The 19,398-nt window shown below is 42.1% G+C and overlaps 1 protein-coding gene and 1 long non-coding RNA gene across 3 annotated transcripts in view; one reads left to right on the top strand and one right to left on the bottom strand.

The window, feature by feature from the left end:
- Positions 1 to 19,398, top strand: part of SLC35F3 (solute carrier family 35 member F3) — a 170,360-nt gene that overhangs the window by 121,439 nt on the left and 29,523 nt on the right. For both annotated transcript variants that reach the window (XM_064413821.1, XM_064413822.1), the window contains one exon: positions 3,251 to 3,575. In XM_064413821.1, the coding sequence (XP_064269891.1) occupies positions 3,251 to 3,575 (325 nt within the window). The remainder of the gene's footprint in view (positions 1 to 3,250; positions 3,576 to 19,398) is intronic.
- LOC135296889 (uncharacterized) lies at positions 7,831 to 18,461 on the bottom strand. Its single transcript, XR_010358911.1, has 3 exons — positions 18,102 to 18,461; positions 16,254 to 16,552; positions 7,831 to 9,514 (listed from the first exon to the last, which is right to left on the bottom strand). It is a non-coding gene; the product is annotated as an uncharacterized LOC135296889 (long non-coding RNA).

The raw sequence follows: 19,398 nt of genomic DNA, 5'->3' as shown, positions 1-19,398 counted from the left end.
TGTGGATTTAGCGTCACCCCATCTGTGCACTTGTGATTTGGGTGAGGAAAATGTCCCCAGCAGAGACACAGGGACAAGACAAGGCAAACTACAGCTCTGGATTTTGTGTTTTCCAGCTGGCAGGCAAGTGCCCTCCACAGTAAATGAGAGGATGAGACCACATGAGTTTCAATCATCTGTAGGGTCCACCCTCTCCAAAGAAAATCTGGTTTTTGGGGGCAGATTAAGTCACAGGTATCCTTCAGGTCAGTGGTGCATCCACTGGAAGAGTCTGTGCCTGTTTGGCATCTAACTCTCCAGCAGCACAAACAATCATGAGGACACAATAAAGTTTCACTGACAGATCCTTCAGATACTAACAGATATTATAAATCTCAGCTTGTAGCTGTTAGTCATCAGGCAGTGATTGTTACCCCTATCGTTGTGAAATCCATTGTGCCTGGGCAAGTTTTTAGTCCCTCCAGTCTGTAAATGCATCAAAAGAATGAACATCCCTAGAAAGTTAACCTTTCAGGTGCAAGTTCATTTTAGAAGTTATACACGCGGTATTGTCTATTGCTGAAAGCAAATGTTTCTGTTGGTGGGTTTCACACAAAATTAGACATACCTGGACAAGTAATTCTGCCTATGTAGCAGAGAAAACATCAGCAACTTCAGCTTTCGGGAGCAATGGCCATGGAACAGAGTAGAAGGCAGTGATATTCATGCAAGCTGTCCAGATGAACTGCTGACTCTTGTGTACGTGCACAGTACAATGGGGACCTGGGCAGGTGGCTGCAGCCCTTCGTGGGGGGAAGATCTTCACTGCAGTGTCTGTACTGGGCTGTCTGTCAGCACTGCGCTGCCAGATGTTGAGTGTCTGGTGCATCAGACAGTTGTGATTGATTCTCATTTTAGGAAAAAATAACACTGCTTCAGTGTTGTGATTCAGAGCACCTACTCATCTTAAAATCTCATATATCCTAGTGGCTTTAGGCACATTCCCTAATGTTAAATATCTTCAGCAGGAGTGGTTTAAATCCTGATTTCCTGTTTCCCTGGCGAGTAACTGCAGAATGGTGCAAATGGCAGCTACCCCACAGGCTGTCTCAAGAAGGAGGACTATTTTTGCCCACCTCTCTGTAAAACTACATAAACTCTGAGTGAAGTTGCATTGACACAGAGACACAAACTCCTCTTAAGCTCTCATTTGGCATGCTGGCTTCCTGAATTTGTTTTTTGCTGTGTGCAGAAACCCAGTGGTCCAAGGGAAGAAGGATGGTGAAGTTTGTTATGATGTGTGAATTGTTTGGTGTTGCAGTGACAATGCCCAGAAGAAAATCTTGAGTGGAAAGGAAAAATTTAGTAATCATTCTAGGACCTGTGTGGTGGATAGCAAAGAGGGCGCCAGCAACTGCCCATTACATGGTGAAGTTAAAAGAAATGAGTCTGCCCTTGTTTGGTGTAAACTGAACCCTGACACTGGTCTGTGCAGCAAGTGAGGCAAGAAGCATTAGTTACAAGCAAAGTATTACTAAGAAAATATGTCAGAATTATTTTGAATGAGCTGAGTGTTCACAGGCAATGTGTTTTTCAATTCAAACATTTGGCAGGTGGCTTGAAACCTTTCCATTATGTGTTTAATACAAGGTCACATTAACTTTGGACAATTCATTTGCTTGCTGGTGCATCTCTTGTTATGTAGGAGGCTGCCCACACAATCTTCTATTGAAAACTGAAATAAGTGGAGAGATCAGGTCTTTGGAAGCTACACAAAAAGGCTAGATGTTTATATCTTTACTGATGTACATTCTTGTCAGATATCAGGCCATCAAACAGAGGCCACAATCCTTCTTATTATAAAATACAGCTTTACCAGGCAACCTAATGGTACTTTTAGCTCAGATCATGCATTTCTTATCTGTAGGAAAATAACTAAATAGTTGTTTAGAAAGAAACATTTTCTTTCATAATGTATTAGGTCACCTATACAAATATAGGTTAGCTTGAAATAAGAGATTTTCCATTCCGCATAGGAATTCACACCAGGATAAGGAAGGATTTTTTTTTTTTTTTTAATGTGGACCTTTCTTAGTCTGCCTTGAATATTTATAAACGTTTGGCAATTATACAGTCTCTCATTGTCCTGGCTTGACTTATGTGTTTTCACCTTTCAATGCAAGCAGTAAATTCTGGACAGTTTTGAAGTTGTAGATCCCTGGATTTCAATGTGAACTACTGTTACTTCCTGCTTTAGGTGAATGGGCCAACTAAACTGCAGTCAGCCTCTTAGAGAAATCACTGCTGAGTGTTGTGTGTGGGTGACTGGCAACTTCAGCAGATGTTGAATGGCGTGAACTTAAGGAAGGCAGGTAGAAGGCCCTGAAGGCAGTGGCCTGCTGCTGAGGTCTGCCAGCACGTTTTGATCTCTCTGAGAACTCAACCAGCTAACCTTTCTTTGCTCATTCATTCACAAGCTGCATACATTGTCGACTGACAGCTGTAGGATAGCAGGGATGTAACAATTCACGTTTGAGGGGTGAAGGGGCAAGGTTTTTTGGTGACAAATATCCAGCAGCATGCTAGGTTTAGTTATCATGGGGCAAAGCTCCAGTCCAGTCTTTGTGCAGGACTTGAACTAAAAAAAGTTAGGCTTGCCTGGTCAGAGATGGACTTCAGGGAAGCATGTGGTTTGATCTACTTTTTGCTATCTGGCTACAGCCACAGGGGACTTGTTTTTTTGGGGATCACTGAAGTGCCTGGTGATCCAATTCAGTATTAATCATGCTATTTAAGTTGCAGTGATTTTGCTTAACTTCAGGATGAAATATGTTGCCCTCCTTCTCTTTTAAGAAACACCATGTTCCGTAAACTGGCCATTTCTGCATTTTCCGAGACAATAACAATTTCAAGTGTTGTTATAATTCCTTTTGCTGCTTTATCAAACTCAATACCACATTTTTCATTCATTTACACATCCTAACAGCACGAGTTTAAGTGGTGTGTTAAGCCTTTCTATGTACATCAAAGCAACATGTAATTTTCACTTCCATTTTACCCAAGGGCTTCTAAATCTAGAGGCGATAATTGTTATTTGCATTCTAATTATGCCTCAGTTCAACCAGAGGCTTTGCAATGATCTAAAAACAAAGGACATTTTGTGGCAAGATCCGGTGGGTTCCTTTGCACGTGACTTCAGACGGGCCTAAGATTTGAAAAGTAAAATACAGGATGGATTTCCTTAGTAAGCCATGTGTTTTCTTCTCCTCAGGGGATGAGCGCTCCCGGGAGTCTCCAGCCCCAGCCGAAGCACAGATGCAAGCTGGGGCGGAAGGCAGTGGAAGGGTGAACCGCTGCTGCTGGAAATGTTCCGTGACGCAACTCAAGAAGATCTTCTGGGGTGTGGCCGTGGTCCTGGGTGTCTGCTCCTCTTGGTCGGGTTCAACCCAGCTAGCAAAACTGACCTTTAAGAAATTCGATGCACCCTTCACTCTAACGTGGTTTGCAACAAACTGGAACTTTTTATTCTTTCCTTTGTATTATCTTGGACATGTTTTTAAGTCAGCTGAAAAGCAGTCTCCAAAGCAAAGATACAGGTATGGAGCTTTTGGTTTTTAATCCTGGAGCTCTTGCATGCTGCTCTGTGTTTCACAGACATTTTGTTCAAATCAGTCCGTTACATCAAACTTGTGTTTGCTTTTCTCTCCAGGTTTGTTAAAGGATGGTCTGAGTTCATTGCGTGTCCTGTGCTAGGTGCTGTTATTATTCCTAATATAATTTTACTCCAGCAGTAAGAAATCCAGATTTATTTCCAACACATGCAAGTCATGTAAGGAAAGTCTGCATTTTCTGCAATTATTTATCCAGAGTTTTCTGCATATATGTTTTTTTTTAATTAATATCTCTCTCCTCTACCCATGACTGACTTCTGTGTCAGTCTCTGAGCAAGCTAAGTAAGCTCTCTAAGTAAGCTTTTCCAAGCTCAGGACTAGAGCAGAGCCTTGAATAGCTGAGTAAAAAGTGCTGCAGTATTTTCCTGGCACTACGCCCTTGACATCAAAGGCCAAGCTCTGATCCCAGTTAAACTTGAGCTGCTATGTTTATTTCCGGGAGGAAGCGCAGTCATAACCAAAGGCAGCACTTTGTCTTCAGCACACCTTGTCTTCAGAGCAAGCCAAACCCGCAAAGCTGAGCCGCTCGTGGCAAGCCCTGAGTGCTCGTCCTCCGGGAGAGGCTGAGGATGCTCTGCCTGCTTGAAGACTGCCTCTCCCTGAGCACTCCCTCAGCTCTGCTCTGCTCATTTTGGCCTGAGAGGTGTCTGGGACAGATGGGATGACTCAGCCATCAAGATGTCCCATGTCAGAGAGCTTCCCTGATACGTGGAAGGATGTGAACAACCTTTTCCCCTTCTGTTACACAGTGGGGCTCATAGACTTTTAATGAAGTAGCTCAGAAAAGTAAACAGTAAGAAGTACACATTTCTCAGCTCCCAGCTGCACAGCAGCAAGGTGGAAACTTACTACAAGAAAAATCTAAGAAACCAGGTTACGCAGGAAATGCTCTACCTCAAATGATTAGGGCTAAGAAATGTTACTGATTAGCTGTCATTACAGCTTCTTCATCTTTTAAATAGTGTGGGGGCTGCAGATAATGGATATGACCATTCACTGCAGGTTCTAGAGCAGGATCTAGAAGTTCTAAAGGCATTTTCATAAGTGCCATGTTTCCTGAGCTTCAGTCTTCAGGTTGTATTTGTTCACAGCAAATACAGAAATAAGAGGAGTATGGAGGTTACAGAAAGCTACAGCTTAATCTAAAACCAGCAACAAATTCCAGCCTAAAAGCAAATAGCTTTTTGTTTCTTTGGTTTTAAGTACTTTTCTTCCCAGCTGCTCTCAGATAATGTTTTAAATAGTGCTGAATTCCAGGATGAGCCGTTGTGGTTTGCCAGATCCCTGGGGTTAAAAACCCAGAGCACTGTACACATTGCTGCAGTAAATTGATACAGTTGGTAGTTTCATGTCTTTCATTAATTAAATGAGGGCTGAATTGAAGAGTAGGTGCAAGCCCTGCAGCCTGTTTGGGATGCAAGGGGACATCATTAGCAGTAGGCTTGCCCAGGCTTCATAAAGAGTGCATTTGTGTGTCTGACAAGCAGACTGAATAGAGTTAACTTAGAGAGGTTTTTCTGCGTGTCAGGGAGGATGAATGAGCAAAGCCTCCCAGCTTTGCTGCAGATTTGTTCTGTGGTTTGGAGCAAGTCGCTGAAGACCTCTGATTTCCTTGTACTTCCTATTCTTTTGGAGAAGCCAGTCCTTCAGGAAGGAGGGAGAACTCCCCCTTGCCACGTGTTTACAAATTGTCTGCCTCAGCATGTCACCTATCTACACTGAGGCCTTTTGGTGGTGCTGCACCAAGAGTTACTGTGAAATTATCCACTGTTCACCTGCTTGCTCTATTACAGCTGAGATGTCACCTTTATACATCAGTAAACCCAGGCATTACAGTCCAGCCTCCTCTCCTAATTATTCCTTTTTTTTCCATGTTACATATGTGTGCAGATATATAAAGAGATACACAGAGACTTTGCAGCTCTATATGAGGCATCACCATCCTCAGGAAAGCTTGCAGTCCAGGCGTGGTTGGACACATTAGGGATTCACAGATTTCTGGGTAGTTAAAATAAGATAATTCTGACCTAGAACTGTAAAGAAACTGGCATAGTCACTTTCTACTTCTTTTATCCTTCACTTTCATCTATATTTTACATCTTATCTGAGCCCTCTGGCAGGAATTTGGAACAAGATAAATTAAAAGGCAATAGTGGGAAAAGGTGGAAATATGATGTCTAAGTCACCTTAGCAGTGAAGTAGAAAAGGAAGGGGTTCTCAGATCTTGCCTACACAGGCTGCTAAAATCCATCCAACATGAGGTACCTAATGTTTTTTGGCAGCAAAGCTCCCCCAGGATACCTGCCCATCCACCTCAGCAGGATTGGGCTGCTCAGCCTCCCCTCCCCCTGGCACAGGCAGAGCTTTCACACTGCCCCTTCCTGAGGGCAATGGATCCAGCACGTGTGCTTTGGGTACCTCCCGGTACAGTCAGAGGGCATGTAAAAACAGCAACCACCAGGAAAAATACACAAAAGGGAATAGAGTGCAGTCCCTCCTGCACAGATTATATGGTTTATTACAGTTTTTTTATTCCTGTTGCATTGCACCAGTATGTATGCTATGCTGTAAATACCTGAGTTTTTATGTTTTGTAGTCTCACAAGAAGAACATACCTTCATGGACATAAACCGGTTTTGGCTGGTTTATGACAGAAAAACAGATTTTTTTTTTCCCTTTTTATACCATGTATAATAGTAGTAAATTTGCTAGTGACACATTGAGTATTAGAGCAGGTTTATTCAGTTTCTTTATCAGATTTTGAGTATTAGGCCCCAATGTGAAGTATTAAGGACTTATGATTGAACCATATTGCATGGTAAGGAACTTGCTGTTTTAGCTGAAGTAGACCATCAGCATGTCCACACCATGGGGAGATAGTCACTCTTCACAGCAAACCAGAACTCATGCATTCACTTCCAGCTGCTCTATACTCCCTGATCAGCTCCATCACATGCTGCCAGGGTTGTGCCCAAGTGTAGACTGCTCAGGGAGAACTTCTCCCATGGTTGCCACCAAGGATGTCATGGCGCAGGACTGCCTGCGTGGAAGTGATACAGAGAGCTCTGGAAAACCACGGAAGAGCATGCCAGCATCACTCTCCTACTTCTTGTGCAAGTGCTCACTAGCTTAAAATAAAATTACTGTAACTAAATTATTATTCATCTCAACCATTGTCCAGTCCAGAAATAACAGATATAATGATTTGTGCACCTAATGCATCATTTAAGAGTACTTCATACTTTTTGATTCCCCAAACTGCTTTATAAAATGACACATTTAATCTGATGAGCTATCCTCCATCATACCTATATTATTAATTTATGAGGTAACATAAATTAAAAGCACTAGGGCTTAAAACTCCCTGGCTACATGAAAGATTAAATTAAAATCTCTGCAAGATATTGCTTAGCTTTGTGTATCTCTGGGCAGAAAACACACCTTTTATAAAGATTCACCCTCTGTGTTCCAGCTGCGAGGAATAATAGAGGGCTTTGTTCACATTTTAGAAAAATACCACAGAAAGCTTGTTTATTTTCATGGTATAGTCTTATCTAATGATTTTTTTGAGAAGGAAGGGACTTTCAGGAATGATTTGCAGGATTATTTATTTATTTTAAACTTAGGTCTTGATTTTTTATTTCATAAACATTTAGGACTAAAGAAAACACCAGAAGCTAGAACTAAATCTCTTCTGAAACCTTGAATGCACCTGATGTGTTGGGTGAATGAAAGAATCATCACAGTGCAGTCCCTGCACTGATCTGCAAACCATATTTTAACATGTTTTAGAATGCTCTTTTTCACTGATTCAGAGTTTTGTCTCTATATTGCCCCCAAATTATCTGCCACTAGTCTTCCAGAATTTGAAGATTTTTCTTTGAAAATACAGAAAAGGTTACAGGTAACACTTAAGTATTGTGGTGTATTTGAAACTGAATCAAAATACTGGTGCAACAACAATAGAGGACAAGCATAGTAGATCTCACTTACTCTTATATACCATACCAACATACAGAGTTCACAAAAATCACTTTTGATCTATATGCCCATGGGCTCAGAATCGAGATTTGGTTCTTCAGGGGCCACAAAGTTTCAGTGCCATAGCTTCACTTGAGGTCCAGGAGAACGCAGGCCAGTTTCTAAATGTGTTTCACAGGTATTTCTGCTATGATGGAAAGGATGGGACTCCAGCCATCACCCCCAGTAGTACAAGGAGCTGAGTCCATTATCTGATCCTGACTCGTATGAAGTGCAATTCACTGCACCATGGGTACTGCCCTCCTTTTCTGCAGCAGGCACAGGACCCCACTGCTAACCAAACCCCTGGCCATGATGAAGCTCTAAGGGGAAAGAAGGTCAGAGCCATTTGGCATGACTGGATGCTGTTTTAGTATCGATTTTTCAGTGGTTTGTGTTCGTGAGTCTCTCTTACCCAGCAACATTAAAATGTTGCAGTGTGGTTAACTTTTGGCATCCTGCTGATTTATATTACTACTTAGATGGGAGCTTCACCACCAGAGCAGACAGCATTAAGAGTGTCATAAATAAGCTGTGGAGGCATCAAGACATGACAAATGGAAGTGTTTTTAGCAAATGTCATCCAATGAAGCATGCTTTCTTTCAAAAAACTTCAGTTTATAAATGCTATTTGTCTAATTCAGAACATTATCCTTAAAATAATACCTATTTACTTTGTGCTCCTCAAAATAAAATCACTTTACATTTCAAGTTCACATTAGCTTCTTGGGGAAAATAAAAATTAAAAAACAACCAAGAAACAAAATAAACCATTGAAATTAAAAGATAAAGCGTCTGATTCTTAGCCGAGTTTGACAGAGACTGGAGTAACTCCAGATTAAATCAGTTTGATGTCTACACCAAGAGATCAGTTTGATCTCTACAGTTGTCTGTCACCTTTGTGCTTGGTATCAGAATAATTAATTAAAAGAAGATGTGGATATTGTACAAGAGGTTTATGATACTTGTAGTTATCTTTATCTCTCCTGCAGATATCTGAGAGGTGCTGGAGGTGTTGTGTTATTGATGGACCACTGTATCACTTCTCTGACTGTTTCCAGTGAATATGCACTTTTCTGCCTGAGGTCCTGGCTGAAGACAAGGCCAAATTGTACAAAGAGCAAGCAGCAGTAGTAGTGAAGCCTTCTGCTGGAGCAGCATGGCGTTTGTGGTAGTGGTGGTGCTGGTGGCCGTGTATCCAGTGTCCACCCTGCTGTCCTTGTGGCATCAAGCTTGGTCGTGGAGCATCCCTTAGGGCTTCGCTCAGCTGAAGCCCAAGCCACAGAGCTCAGGGTGATGCTGTTGTTAACTTCTGTTTGTCAAGTCAAGTAGTCACCACTTCCTGGTGAAACCTGCAGTAGCTGCTGCTTCTTGCCTTTTGAAGAGAAAAGTGTGTCCCCACGGGCGGTGGGGTTGGTGTGATGTCACCCCACAGGGGTTCTGGAGGTGGCTTCTCGCTGCTGCCTTGACATAATACAGCTATGCTGCACTATGGCCAGATGATTGCATGAGTCGTGGTTTCAGCTGCTTCTTTGGGGAGATTTGTGTTCTTAGGTGATTATGTCATGGTGTCATGGTCTTTATGCCTTCTGAAACAAAATTTTCTCAGCCATCTCTCAAAAATATGCTCTACAGGCTGCCTGTTCCTGAGAAAATAAGAGCTCCAGAGTTTTTGTAGAGGAGCCTCCTGTTCACATCAGTCTCTTCTGAAGACAGTGCCAGGGGCTGGATTAGGGAAGAAATGTGCCACAGCTGGCTTCTCAGTGTCACACTGCATATTCCAGCACTGCCAGCTTGGAGCTGAATGTCTGGTTTCCCCACAGAACTCAGAGGGAGAGCAAAACCTACAGCAGAAACACAAATGTGAGGCATGTAAGGTAAACAGCAGAAAAGGGTGAGGAGAAAGAGAAAAGGCTGTGGTCAAACTGGCTGCTAGTGGGAGCCTTCCACCATCCCAGATTTAGGCACCTAACTAGAGTTGAGATGCTGCTCCTCTTGATGCCTTCCATTGAAAAGCTTAAAAAACTGCTCCTGGAGCATGGTGAATGTGATAGTTTTTTTCTCCCTCAAGTGCATGGTATGGAGCTTGGTACCTGCATCAGACTCTTGATGTGAGTGGCTGGCAGAAAGCCACAAAATTAATGGCCCAGTCCTATCTTCTCTGGAGGTAACTCTCACATTGGTAAGCCTGCACAGTGGGCAGGCTTACAGGAATGTAAGGTGGCATTTATATGCTTACCTCCCTTTCTAAACCTCCTGGAAATACCTTTGAGAGATTTATTTTAAAATTCTGTTTGACTAATTTGCTAATTCCTTCTATTCAGGTAGCTAACACTGTCTCTGAGAACTCATGTTTTAACTTTTGTGAGAAAATGGTCATGGGTCCTTCTTTAGGACATCAGTCCTTTCTAATTTAACCTCACAGATTATACTTGGAGTTTGCATTTGTTTTTCAGACTGTGATGTTCTAAAAAGAGCTAAACATTTGTGTTCTGTGAAAAGCTTTCGCTTAATCTGAAGAGCCTTCATCTCTTGCAAATCACCTCTTCTGGGTTTTTGGACTTCAGTGAATGCTAATTGAGAATAAAAATTGGCTACTGTCTGATCAGGACAGACCTACATTCTTTAATGTTGAGCCTGGTTTGCAAAATCATTCCAAGGATGATTGAATTAAGTAATGTCCTGTAATTTTGTGTTGTAGTTCCATTACTTTTGTCTCCTCTGCTGTGGCTTGAACAGATGCTTCAAAATAATTATATTATCTGCCTCCTATGAGGTAACACTGCTTGAGGCAAGGACTAGAAGGAGAAATAATTGTTCTTGTTGCCTGCAGACAGGGCATGTGCTATGAAACAATGTATTTATGTAATGGCTTTTGCTTAGAAAAAAATGTTGTGTCTTGCAGCACCGAATGATCTCTCTGGTCAGTAGTTAAACTGCATTTAATTAACACTGCCTCTGGTTAGTTAAGCAAGCTGCTAAGCTCCCACACTGCTAGGGCTTTTCTCAGGAGACCTCAAGAGAAAATCTGTCTCTGCTGGTCCCACCCAAGATGATCTGACCTCTTTGCACTCACTAAGACCGTGGGACAAAAGCAAGTCAGGCTGAAGGGACCTCAGGTCACCTCTTCCCTTTCCTGCCTTCAGGCATGACCTGCACACACAGACAGAAAAGTAGCTGTATTTTTTGGCTGGCAAAGGAAAAAAAAAGGACTGGGAAAAGAGCATGAGATTGTGTTTACTGCATGGAGGAAGAAGCAGAAAGCTGATGTGAGCATGGATTTGCTGTTTTTCCAATCGTCATAACATGGAAGAAGGTTTCACAGGTGGCCTTTTTGCAGAATGTTGTTTACCTTGGTCACCACACCAAGTACCTTGACCCCCAGCGCACAAACTCATTAAATGGGGACTGTCCTAGATAGATTCTCCGTGATGTTTACAAAAGCAACCAAAATAACTACAAAACCCAAGAAGGAGTGATAAGGAATTCTGCTTTTGTTTTTTTCCAGCCCAGTTCTGTGTCAAAATACCTTGAAGGCATCTACCTTTAAAGCTGCTTTAAAAAAGGAAAGTGCATGTATGGCAGCAGACTTTGTAGCTATAATTAACAGCTCTCAATAAAGACGGATGATACAGTGAGAAGTGTTGGAGGCTGACAGTACTACAGAAGTGGAAAAAACCTATTTGTCCAGCTGCCTAGTGGTTATGGACTGTGTCCAGATTTCCCAGGATAGTTTGTGTTTGTATGAAAAGGCAGCCTCATATAAATGCACATGTACCTGGCTGAGGATCCTGTTCAGTCCAGGTCTCCAGAGCTGGCCACCCTTGCTTGCTAGACAAAGCTGTAAGTGGTAAAAAGGGACAAATAGCCAAAGGAGGCTGGCAACAGGGGTATATGAACAGGGTGTCATAAACTGAAAAACCCTACAGCTACATAGTGTTGTCTGTGAACCTCCATGAGGGCTTTTTGAGGGAAATAATGTTAAGGTATGAGCTGATGGGCACACAGGTTCATATATGTGTTCACACACTCATATACAACCATTTTGTGTTTTCCAGTGCTAAAACACCTTTCCAAATAATAGCTTTTTGCCCAAGAATCCTATTTAAAAATGGGGAAGGCAAACAAGATATGGTTTTGTTACCTTGTTCACCTGCTTTGGGTTACAGTTAGTGAAGACTGATTCTCTTCATCCTGGCTGTAGAAAAGGAAAAAACCCTCCTGTTGCTTTGTTTGCCAGTCCTTGGGGTCAGGGGTGCACCTCAGTGAGTTTAAAGAAAAGAGCCTCATTTACTTTATGGCTTCATGGTCATTGCCATATAATTTGAGTTTCTTGGCTAAGCAAGCCTACACTAAGTCTTCTGTGGCTGCCTCATCTGTTCCCTGTTCCTCATATCTCCAACTGAGCTCTTCCCCACCTAGAGCTCATGTTGGTTGCTTTTGTTTTTTTAATTTATTAATTGTGTCCCTTCTCTTTGGAGCTGGGAGCTGCTTACTCATTTACTGAAGCTGTTTGTTTCACAAGCAGTTGGAGACTGCTGCAGTGTTCCCTTCATATCTTCAAAAACCTTCCACTGCCTGAGTGAAACATCTAGATTCCCAATGGGGGAGTGGGCCACTGGAAGCCTTATGTGAAGGATGACATCCCCCATCTCTTTCAGCCTCCTCAACTGTTAAGCCTCAGGGATCTCAAGTCCCTTCAAGCACCCGAGTGCCCCTTCAGTGACACAGTATTATTAACCCTCATGTTTACATTGCTAAGATGAGGCACCTTGGATGGTATTAATCCAGGTCCATTTGCTAGAGGAGGACTCTATGTATTTTTCCTCTACATCATCTGGCATTTGGCCTTGCATTGCATCTGAAAAAATGTTTTGCTTCACCAAAATACTGCATTTTTAAATGTTATTCTCTTCACTGTATCTACTACAGAGGCTAGCCAAGGCCAACTGAAAATTTTATTTTTCCTTTTCTGCACTGGAACTGCAGCTTTCTTCACTAGTCTGGAGTACATATAGATTTCCAAGTACAGAAGGACAATTCTTCCAATATGAAAACCTCGTATTCAATAGGACACTAGAAAATAGCAGGAATCTCACCTCTACTTTCAGTACCTCTGAAGAGTGACTGGAGGAAAAATGAAACCACAGCTCTGTAATGTTGTCTGTAATATTTTTTCTATCTAACAAGTGGTGTTCTTGTTAGACCATCTCACCATGATCCCTGAATATCAGGTCATAGAATCATGGTGTAATTCCAGCTGCTGGGTACCTAGGGAGGCAGCTCTAGTCCAACCTGCTCAGTGCAGAGCCACATCAGATCTACCTTTTAATTTTGGTAATGATTAGTGGTCTGCAGACATAGAGGCATAACTGTTATTAAATTTAGGTATGCTTTATTGCATCTTTTATTGTGCTGTCTCTAGGATATCCCAAAATTACACATACCAGAACATATTGCCATGAATATACCCATTCTGCTTCTGCTTGCCCCTTTTTACCAGAGGCTTCTTAAAGGTTTTTCTATCCTCAGGCAAGGAGATGTTGACTCAAATGAGCATTTGATTTATTTTTTATTAACCATGAAATTTCAAAAGAAATTGTATTAAGCCACTAAAATAAGAGCTTAACTTATTTTTAATAATCAAATAAATTTTCATCTAGCATTTTCAGTTTTTAATGAAGTTCTCTATATTAAATGTGATGGGTACATGCAGCACTTGCCCTATCTAGAATAATTCTACTGAGCCCCATGACAGAATGCTGATTTTGTCACAGAGTGGCAGAGATCTTAAAGATCATCTAGTTCCAACTCTCCCACCTTGGGCAGGGACACCTCCTACTAGACCAGATTGCTCAAAGCCCCATCCAGCCTGACCCTAAACACTTGCAGGGATGTGGCATCACAGCTTCTCTGGACACCCTGTTCTAGTGCCTAACCACCCTCACAGCAACTAACTTCTTCCTAATTTCTATCAGAAAGTGTCTGGCTCAGTGAATATTAAAAATATCAAGTTAATAACTATTTAGACGTATTTTGTCTTGCAGAGGGGAGCTCAGGTTTTGACCAGCCTGAAATTCACCCTGAAATTCACCTCCACATTATTTTTTTTTTAAATGTCTTTTGATTCTGGAGAAGTGAAATAGAAAAACTTAGTGTTAAAAAACAGTGTGCCAGAAGAGGATATAGTGACACACTGACCCATGATCAGCTGCTTTCTGTTCATATGTATGCAGACCTGCCCTTGCTCATGGAATTTTTAACAATTAAGGCCAACCATCTGAAAGTCTTACAGCATTTATCAAAGAACTCTATTGATTTCATAGGTTTTCCAGTCAATTTGCAAAACAATGCTCTTCTGTAGTTCCAGATAGATCCTCTCCCATTATTTTCTGCTTTACCAAGTTCTATATCTATTCTTTTAGCAGAGTTGTACTCTTGATCATGTAAGACAGATAACTGTATGAGTGTATGATAAAGATGAGCTAAACCATGGATTGAGGAATGTGAGGTAAGAGCTAAGTGACATCAAGCTCAATAAGGGGGTATTTGAAACAAGGAAAGTGGTTTCTCTCAGTATGCTAGTGAGCTGTCAGGAGTCTGAAAAACAAGAAGAACCTCAAAGAGTGGTGAGTGCGTGCTTAGGAATCAGAGATGGTGGGCCACATGTTCTGTGTTGGGGAAGCAGAGTGCATGAGCTCTGCTAAAGCGTAACATTTGCATGAGTGGTAGTACTTATAGCTGCTCTATGAGCTAAGAGGGCTCAGTAAATCCTGTGTCATTTCAGTTTGCTTCTGGTAGCATTGCTCATGTAGAGGGTCCTGTGGCTGGCTGCTGGCTCTTAGCCTGGGATATACCAGGTTAGGCTTGGTTGGGCTCAGCAGCCATCTAAGGTACAGGGGTCCAAGTAAGTCACTCAGAACCACCTAGGGAAGATATAATCATACCACCAAGAGTTACTTCATGTGTTAACAGATTTGTTTCTTAAAAAGAATGAATGCGCAGCTAAAGTTTGCCAAACTGCTAAAGATATCTTCTTGCAGTCTTTTCAAAAGTAAGCAGTGAATTGGCTTTATTTTGAGGTGAACAGGAGTCATAATGAGGAAATTGCTCTTGAAAATTGCACCAGTTATATGTATAGTTAATTGAGGACTTTACTTTGGGCTGGCAAGTTGCAAACTAACTTGTCTGCTGCTTTATTTTCTTGAGCTTTGCTTTGTTTTAAGGATTAAAACAAAACAAAACAAAAAACAGCTGGCTTTCCGGATGTGTTTGCTGCAAGAAACCAGACACAAGTGGTTTTGAGAAACTGGAGACAAGTGTGTTTCCTCCATAGCAATTGTGCTAAAAACAAACTGTTCTCTTTGTCAGTGTGGCCTCAGACACTTTCCACTATTATGCTGCTGGTATCTGGAGTCTCAAAAAGCTTTTGTCTAGCTCAGAACAGTAAATAACCACAGGTTTTGGGGACATGTAGAAACATCTCATTAGGGATATCTGAGACATGACAAAGTCAATCTCACATCGTGATCTGAGTGTGCAACAACAAATTATCCTTCCTCAAGCAACTCAGCTACTGAAGGCTACAGATGGGTTTGTCTTCAGCTTCTACAAGCCTTTGGGCTAACAGCCATGACCATGCAGTTCTTCCACATGAAGCATGCTAATGGCATCTAGTAGATGTTGTGCAGCTGACAGGAAAAAGATGCAATAGTTCATTAGTTTTTTCATTCCCTTTAATTCAGACATTTTCAAAAGGAATGGCACTGAAAGCTTTGTAGTACTGAAGGTGCATAATAATTGCATCAAAATTGCCCATCTGCAGCTAAAGCAAGATAATTGCCTAGGCGTGTTCACATTTGCAGAAGAGATTGTGAATAATAAATGTTTATAAAGCCCTTCTGTCATCATGTTATCCAATCCTCACCCGTGAGCCAAACTCTCAGTTCATTTATACTCTTTTCAAACCAAAAATATCTCACGTTGGCACAGCTCTGGTGAAGATGAGAATCTGGACTAGTGTAAGTTACCTGAAACTGACTTCCAGCTCCCCAGCAACATTTAGGAACCAAATGGAAAGAGAATAATCAGCAAACCCTGGTGATTCCTTGCTAGTGTTATTTTCTGTATCTTTAATAATTAATTTGACTAATTACTAAAATTTAGGAGTGCCAGTGCTGATTTTCAGAGATGCTGAATGGCACTCCTTCCTGAGGAGCAAAGTTTGTTAGAGGGTCAGAGCCACAAAAAGGGTAAGACATGTGTCCCATCCTGCAAACAGCCCTAAACATCTATGTGTGGCTTCCAGCAGACATTTCCCCCTCCTCAGGATCCTCTCTTCTCTGCCAGAGGTAAGAAGTAAGCAGATCCATCCCCACAAGCACAGACAGGCTGAAGATACAGTGGCACTGGCAGGTGAGATGCAAGCCATCTAATTTGGCTTCTCATGGCTGATCTAACCTACTCCAGCAGATAAGCACCTTAGCACACACTCAACTCACCCAAGCCTTTGAACACTGTCCCTCCATGCTTGACAAAGTGCAGACAGCTGAAAGACATGTCCTGGTTTAAGTGCATGCTTACCTGGTCAATCCCTCCTCCACAGGGAATCATTTTATAGCCGCCTCCTTGTTCTGATGTTCTCCCCTTTTCTGCTAATTAAAGATTTAAATAGCACTGACCAGAGAAGGTTTGTTAATGCAGTTTTGTTTCTTCTTCAAGAATGAATGAATTGATTTTTCCATTAGACTTGGTACAAATCACGCTGGTGTCCCCGTAGTCCTCGGTGTGCCTGAGTGATTCCCGATAGCTGTGTCACAGTCTTCACAACACATCTCGTGCCTCTCCCCTGCTCACACTGAGCTGTTCATTCCAGACCACCACTGCACAACAAACAAGAGCAGGTGATTTGCAGTGAGATGGAAAATGTGTCCAGCTGAATGCCAGGTTCCCCTGGTTTCTGCCACTGCATGCCACTGGTCTTTCTGCTTGAACAGGAGCTGTCATTCCTGCTGGGGATCCCTTCAATAAAACAGCCACCTGCCTCCCCCATGACCAGGCAGCTGTGCAGCTCTTCAGCTCATCCGTAGTGTCGCAGTGAGATTTCAGCAGGCTGTACCTCCTGGGTAACCCCGACATGGCTATGGCAAAGCTGACCAGCTCTCCAGCCCTGGGAAGGTAGCCAGCTACCCTAGGAGATAACTAAGCTGGTGTTCCCAGCAACTTGGAGCCCTGTGCCTCTCAGAGTGCTTTACCCAGCTGCCATAATGAAGTGCTTTGGATCCCTTCCCTGCAGTAGCAGGGGCCTGCCAGAGGAGCAGCACCCTCGCTCCTAGGGATCCAGCAGAGACTAGGGTAGCAAAACAGACATTGCCTCCACCAGGTTTCTGAACAGATAGCTGAAACCACATTGCTACTTTTGTCACTCTTGCTGGGAAACAATCTGTAAAGAAAGTCAGGCTAAAATTAGTAACAATATGAACTACTGTTCAGTACATTTTTCTGTCTCTCAAGGGCTTAGGCTTATTGAGTAACCTCCCTTTCAGTTTCATCACAGCGCATTAAGTTTTGAGAAAGGGCTGAGTTCAAACACTGAAGCTCTTTATTCAAGTTGTGTAGGTGCAGTATTGATAGAGCCAAATTTAGCAGATTCCCTAGTGCACATTTACAGTAAAATGAGCCAGATTTTGTGTTAGGTACCTTGGGGGGAGAGGGAATGACAGATAAGGATATCACAGGGCACTGTGACTCTGAATGACTCTGTTGCTGAGATTTAGTGAGGCGTCAGGATATTTTGGGTAGCATTTTTGAGGTTCTGCTGCTGGGTTTTCCATTCCTGCTGAAGGATGTGGTAGAACTGTAAAGATTCATTTGGAAGGAGTGGTGAACCAGTAGTAAAAGCTGTTGGAAATGTCTCCTTGTGGTGTTGTACACACGTGTGTGTTATATACATGTGTATACAGGCACCATTTGGTATCAGCTACACCCTGAGCCCCCTTATCCTGCAAGAACAGGGATTCCTGTGGAGGTAACAGGCTGTTTTACTTTTGACAGTCTTCATAGAACATCCTGCAGATCAGGAGCTCTCCTGTAAACTGCAAAGTGTTGAAAGGAAAGTGAAGCCACAGATTTTGTGCTTTCTAACTCTAGGATCAATGCGGAGTCATGCTGTTGAATGGGGTGGAAAAATTCCCTTGTGCATCAAGTACCTTGCCCTGGGGGTCTGGATAGAAAAGCACAGTCTCCAGGATCAGGCTGGAGTTTGTTTGCTGAGGGAGCTGGCACCTGCCTTCCTGCAGCAGGAAGAAAGCTTCTCATTCTCAAGCATCTGTCTGCAAAGCACTGCCTGGTGCTGCACCCAAAGCCCCTTCCTCCCTGCCTGCAGGCAGAGCTGAAGCCCCAGGAAGAGGACAAGGCACCCCCAGCACTCACCTGCCTACAAACCTTCCAGAGAAAACTCCTCCTTCTCCTTCTCCTTCTCCTTCTCCTTCTATTTTTGACTTTCTCCAGGACTGAAATCCCACCATGGCTGATGCCCTGTGTGAGAGACACTGTACTTAACCTTCCTACATCTATTTTAAGATCCAAATTGATCATCCATAATTCCTTTTGAAGTCTATGGGTAGTGACAATCTTCAGCCCACTGGAAAAGTCAGTGCATTAGTACCTGAATATGAATTGATGTTTTTAATTTGGTATGATCCTCCTAGGATTTCAGTGTGAAGGTGGCATAATCTAGTCATTTCTTGCTGTTTGCTCATTTGTGCTTTCTATGGATTATTTGTCAAATTCTTTTTGTATTATCTTTATGAGAAATTTAATCAACCTCACCAACACCAAATCATTTGTGTCTGTTGGTGTACTTTTTAGGATGATTTATGCATACCTTAACTGTGATTGCGAGCCATTTCCTAACACATGCAAACCTCAATTGTCAAAGATCTCTGGGGATGCTCTAAGTTTCAATATCAGCCTCATATAAAATACAATTACCTCACTCTGGCAGTGAACATGAGTAAAAATGGATATGGGGAGTTACTAAAATCATAGTTTATTTGTTATTTCACAAATCACATTTATGAAAACTGCCTTCTAAGAATGCATAGACCACATACCCTAAACTTACTTATGAATGTACCTAAAGTGGTACATTCATCCCTGTTACATATGCTATTGATAATGAAGAGAAAAGGCTAAATATATTTTTACTGACCAAGCATAGCAATAATATTCAAATCAAAGAGCAACCATTAGTAGATAGATTAGTGTTTTACTATGTATTTTGAAGACATTATTCCATGTTTTCTTTTTGGACAGTTGACATTGTTTGCTTCCATCTCCTCTATAATCTTGAAGCTGCCTGCTCATCCTCTCTCACATGCTGGGATTATTTTAGTTTATGGCTCAGCCCACCTACCAACTATTTCAGCTCCTGAGATGCAGTGAGCTAATTAACGCATCCGTCATCTTACATGTCCTTCAGATGCCACGAGCCATAAGGAGACTTAGCCTTAATCTTTGATGTTTCACTTTTTCTCCCAGGCTCAGGGCTCTATGGCTTAACTCAAGCCATACACATTTTCCCTGCTGAACAGTTCATTCATGTATTTTTGTTCTCTATTTATTGACTTCTAATTCCCTTCCTCTCCTAGAAACATGCTATATTAAATCTCCATTATCTAAGCCCGTGTCTGCTTTTTCTAGCTCACACAGTCATGCAAGTATTACT

This window comes from Passer domesticus, chromosome 3 (genome assembly GCF_036417665.1).
Source record: "Passer domesticus isolate bPasDom1 chromosome 3, bPasDom1.hap1, whole genome shotgun sequence".
NCBI classification, from domain to species: domain Eukaryota; kingdom Metazoa; phylum Chordata; class Aves; order Passeriformes; family Passeridae; genus Passer; species Passer domesticus.
Note: the sequence above shows the minus strand (reverse complement) of the source record. Positions and strands in the feature narration are given on the sequence as shown.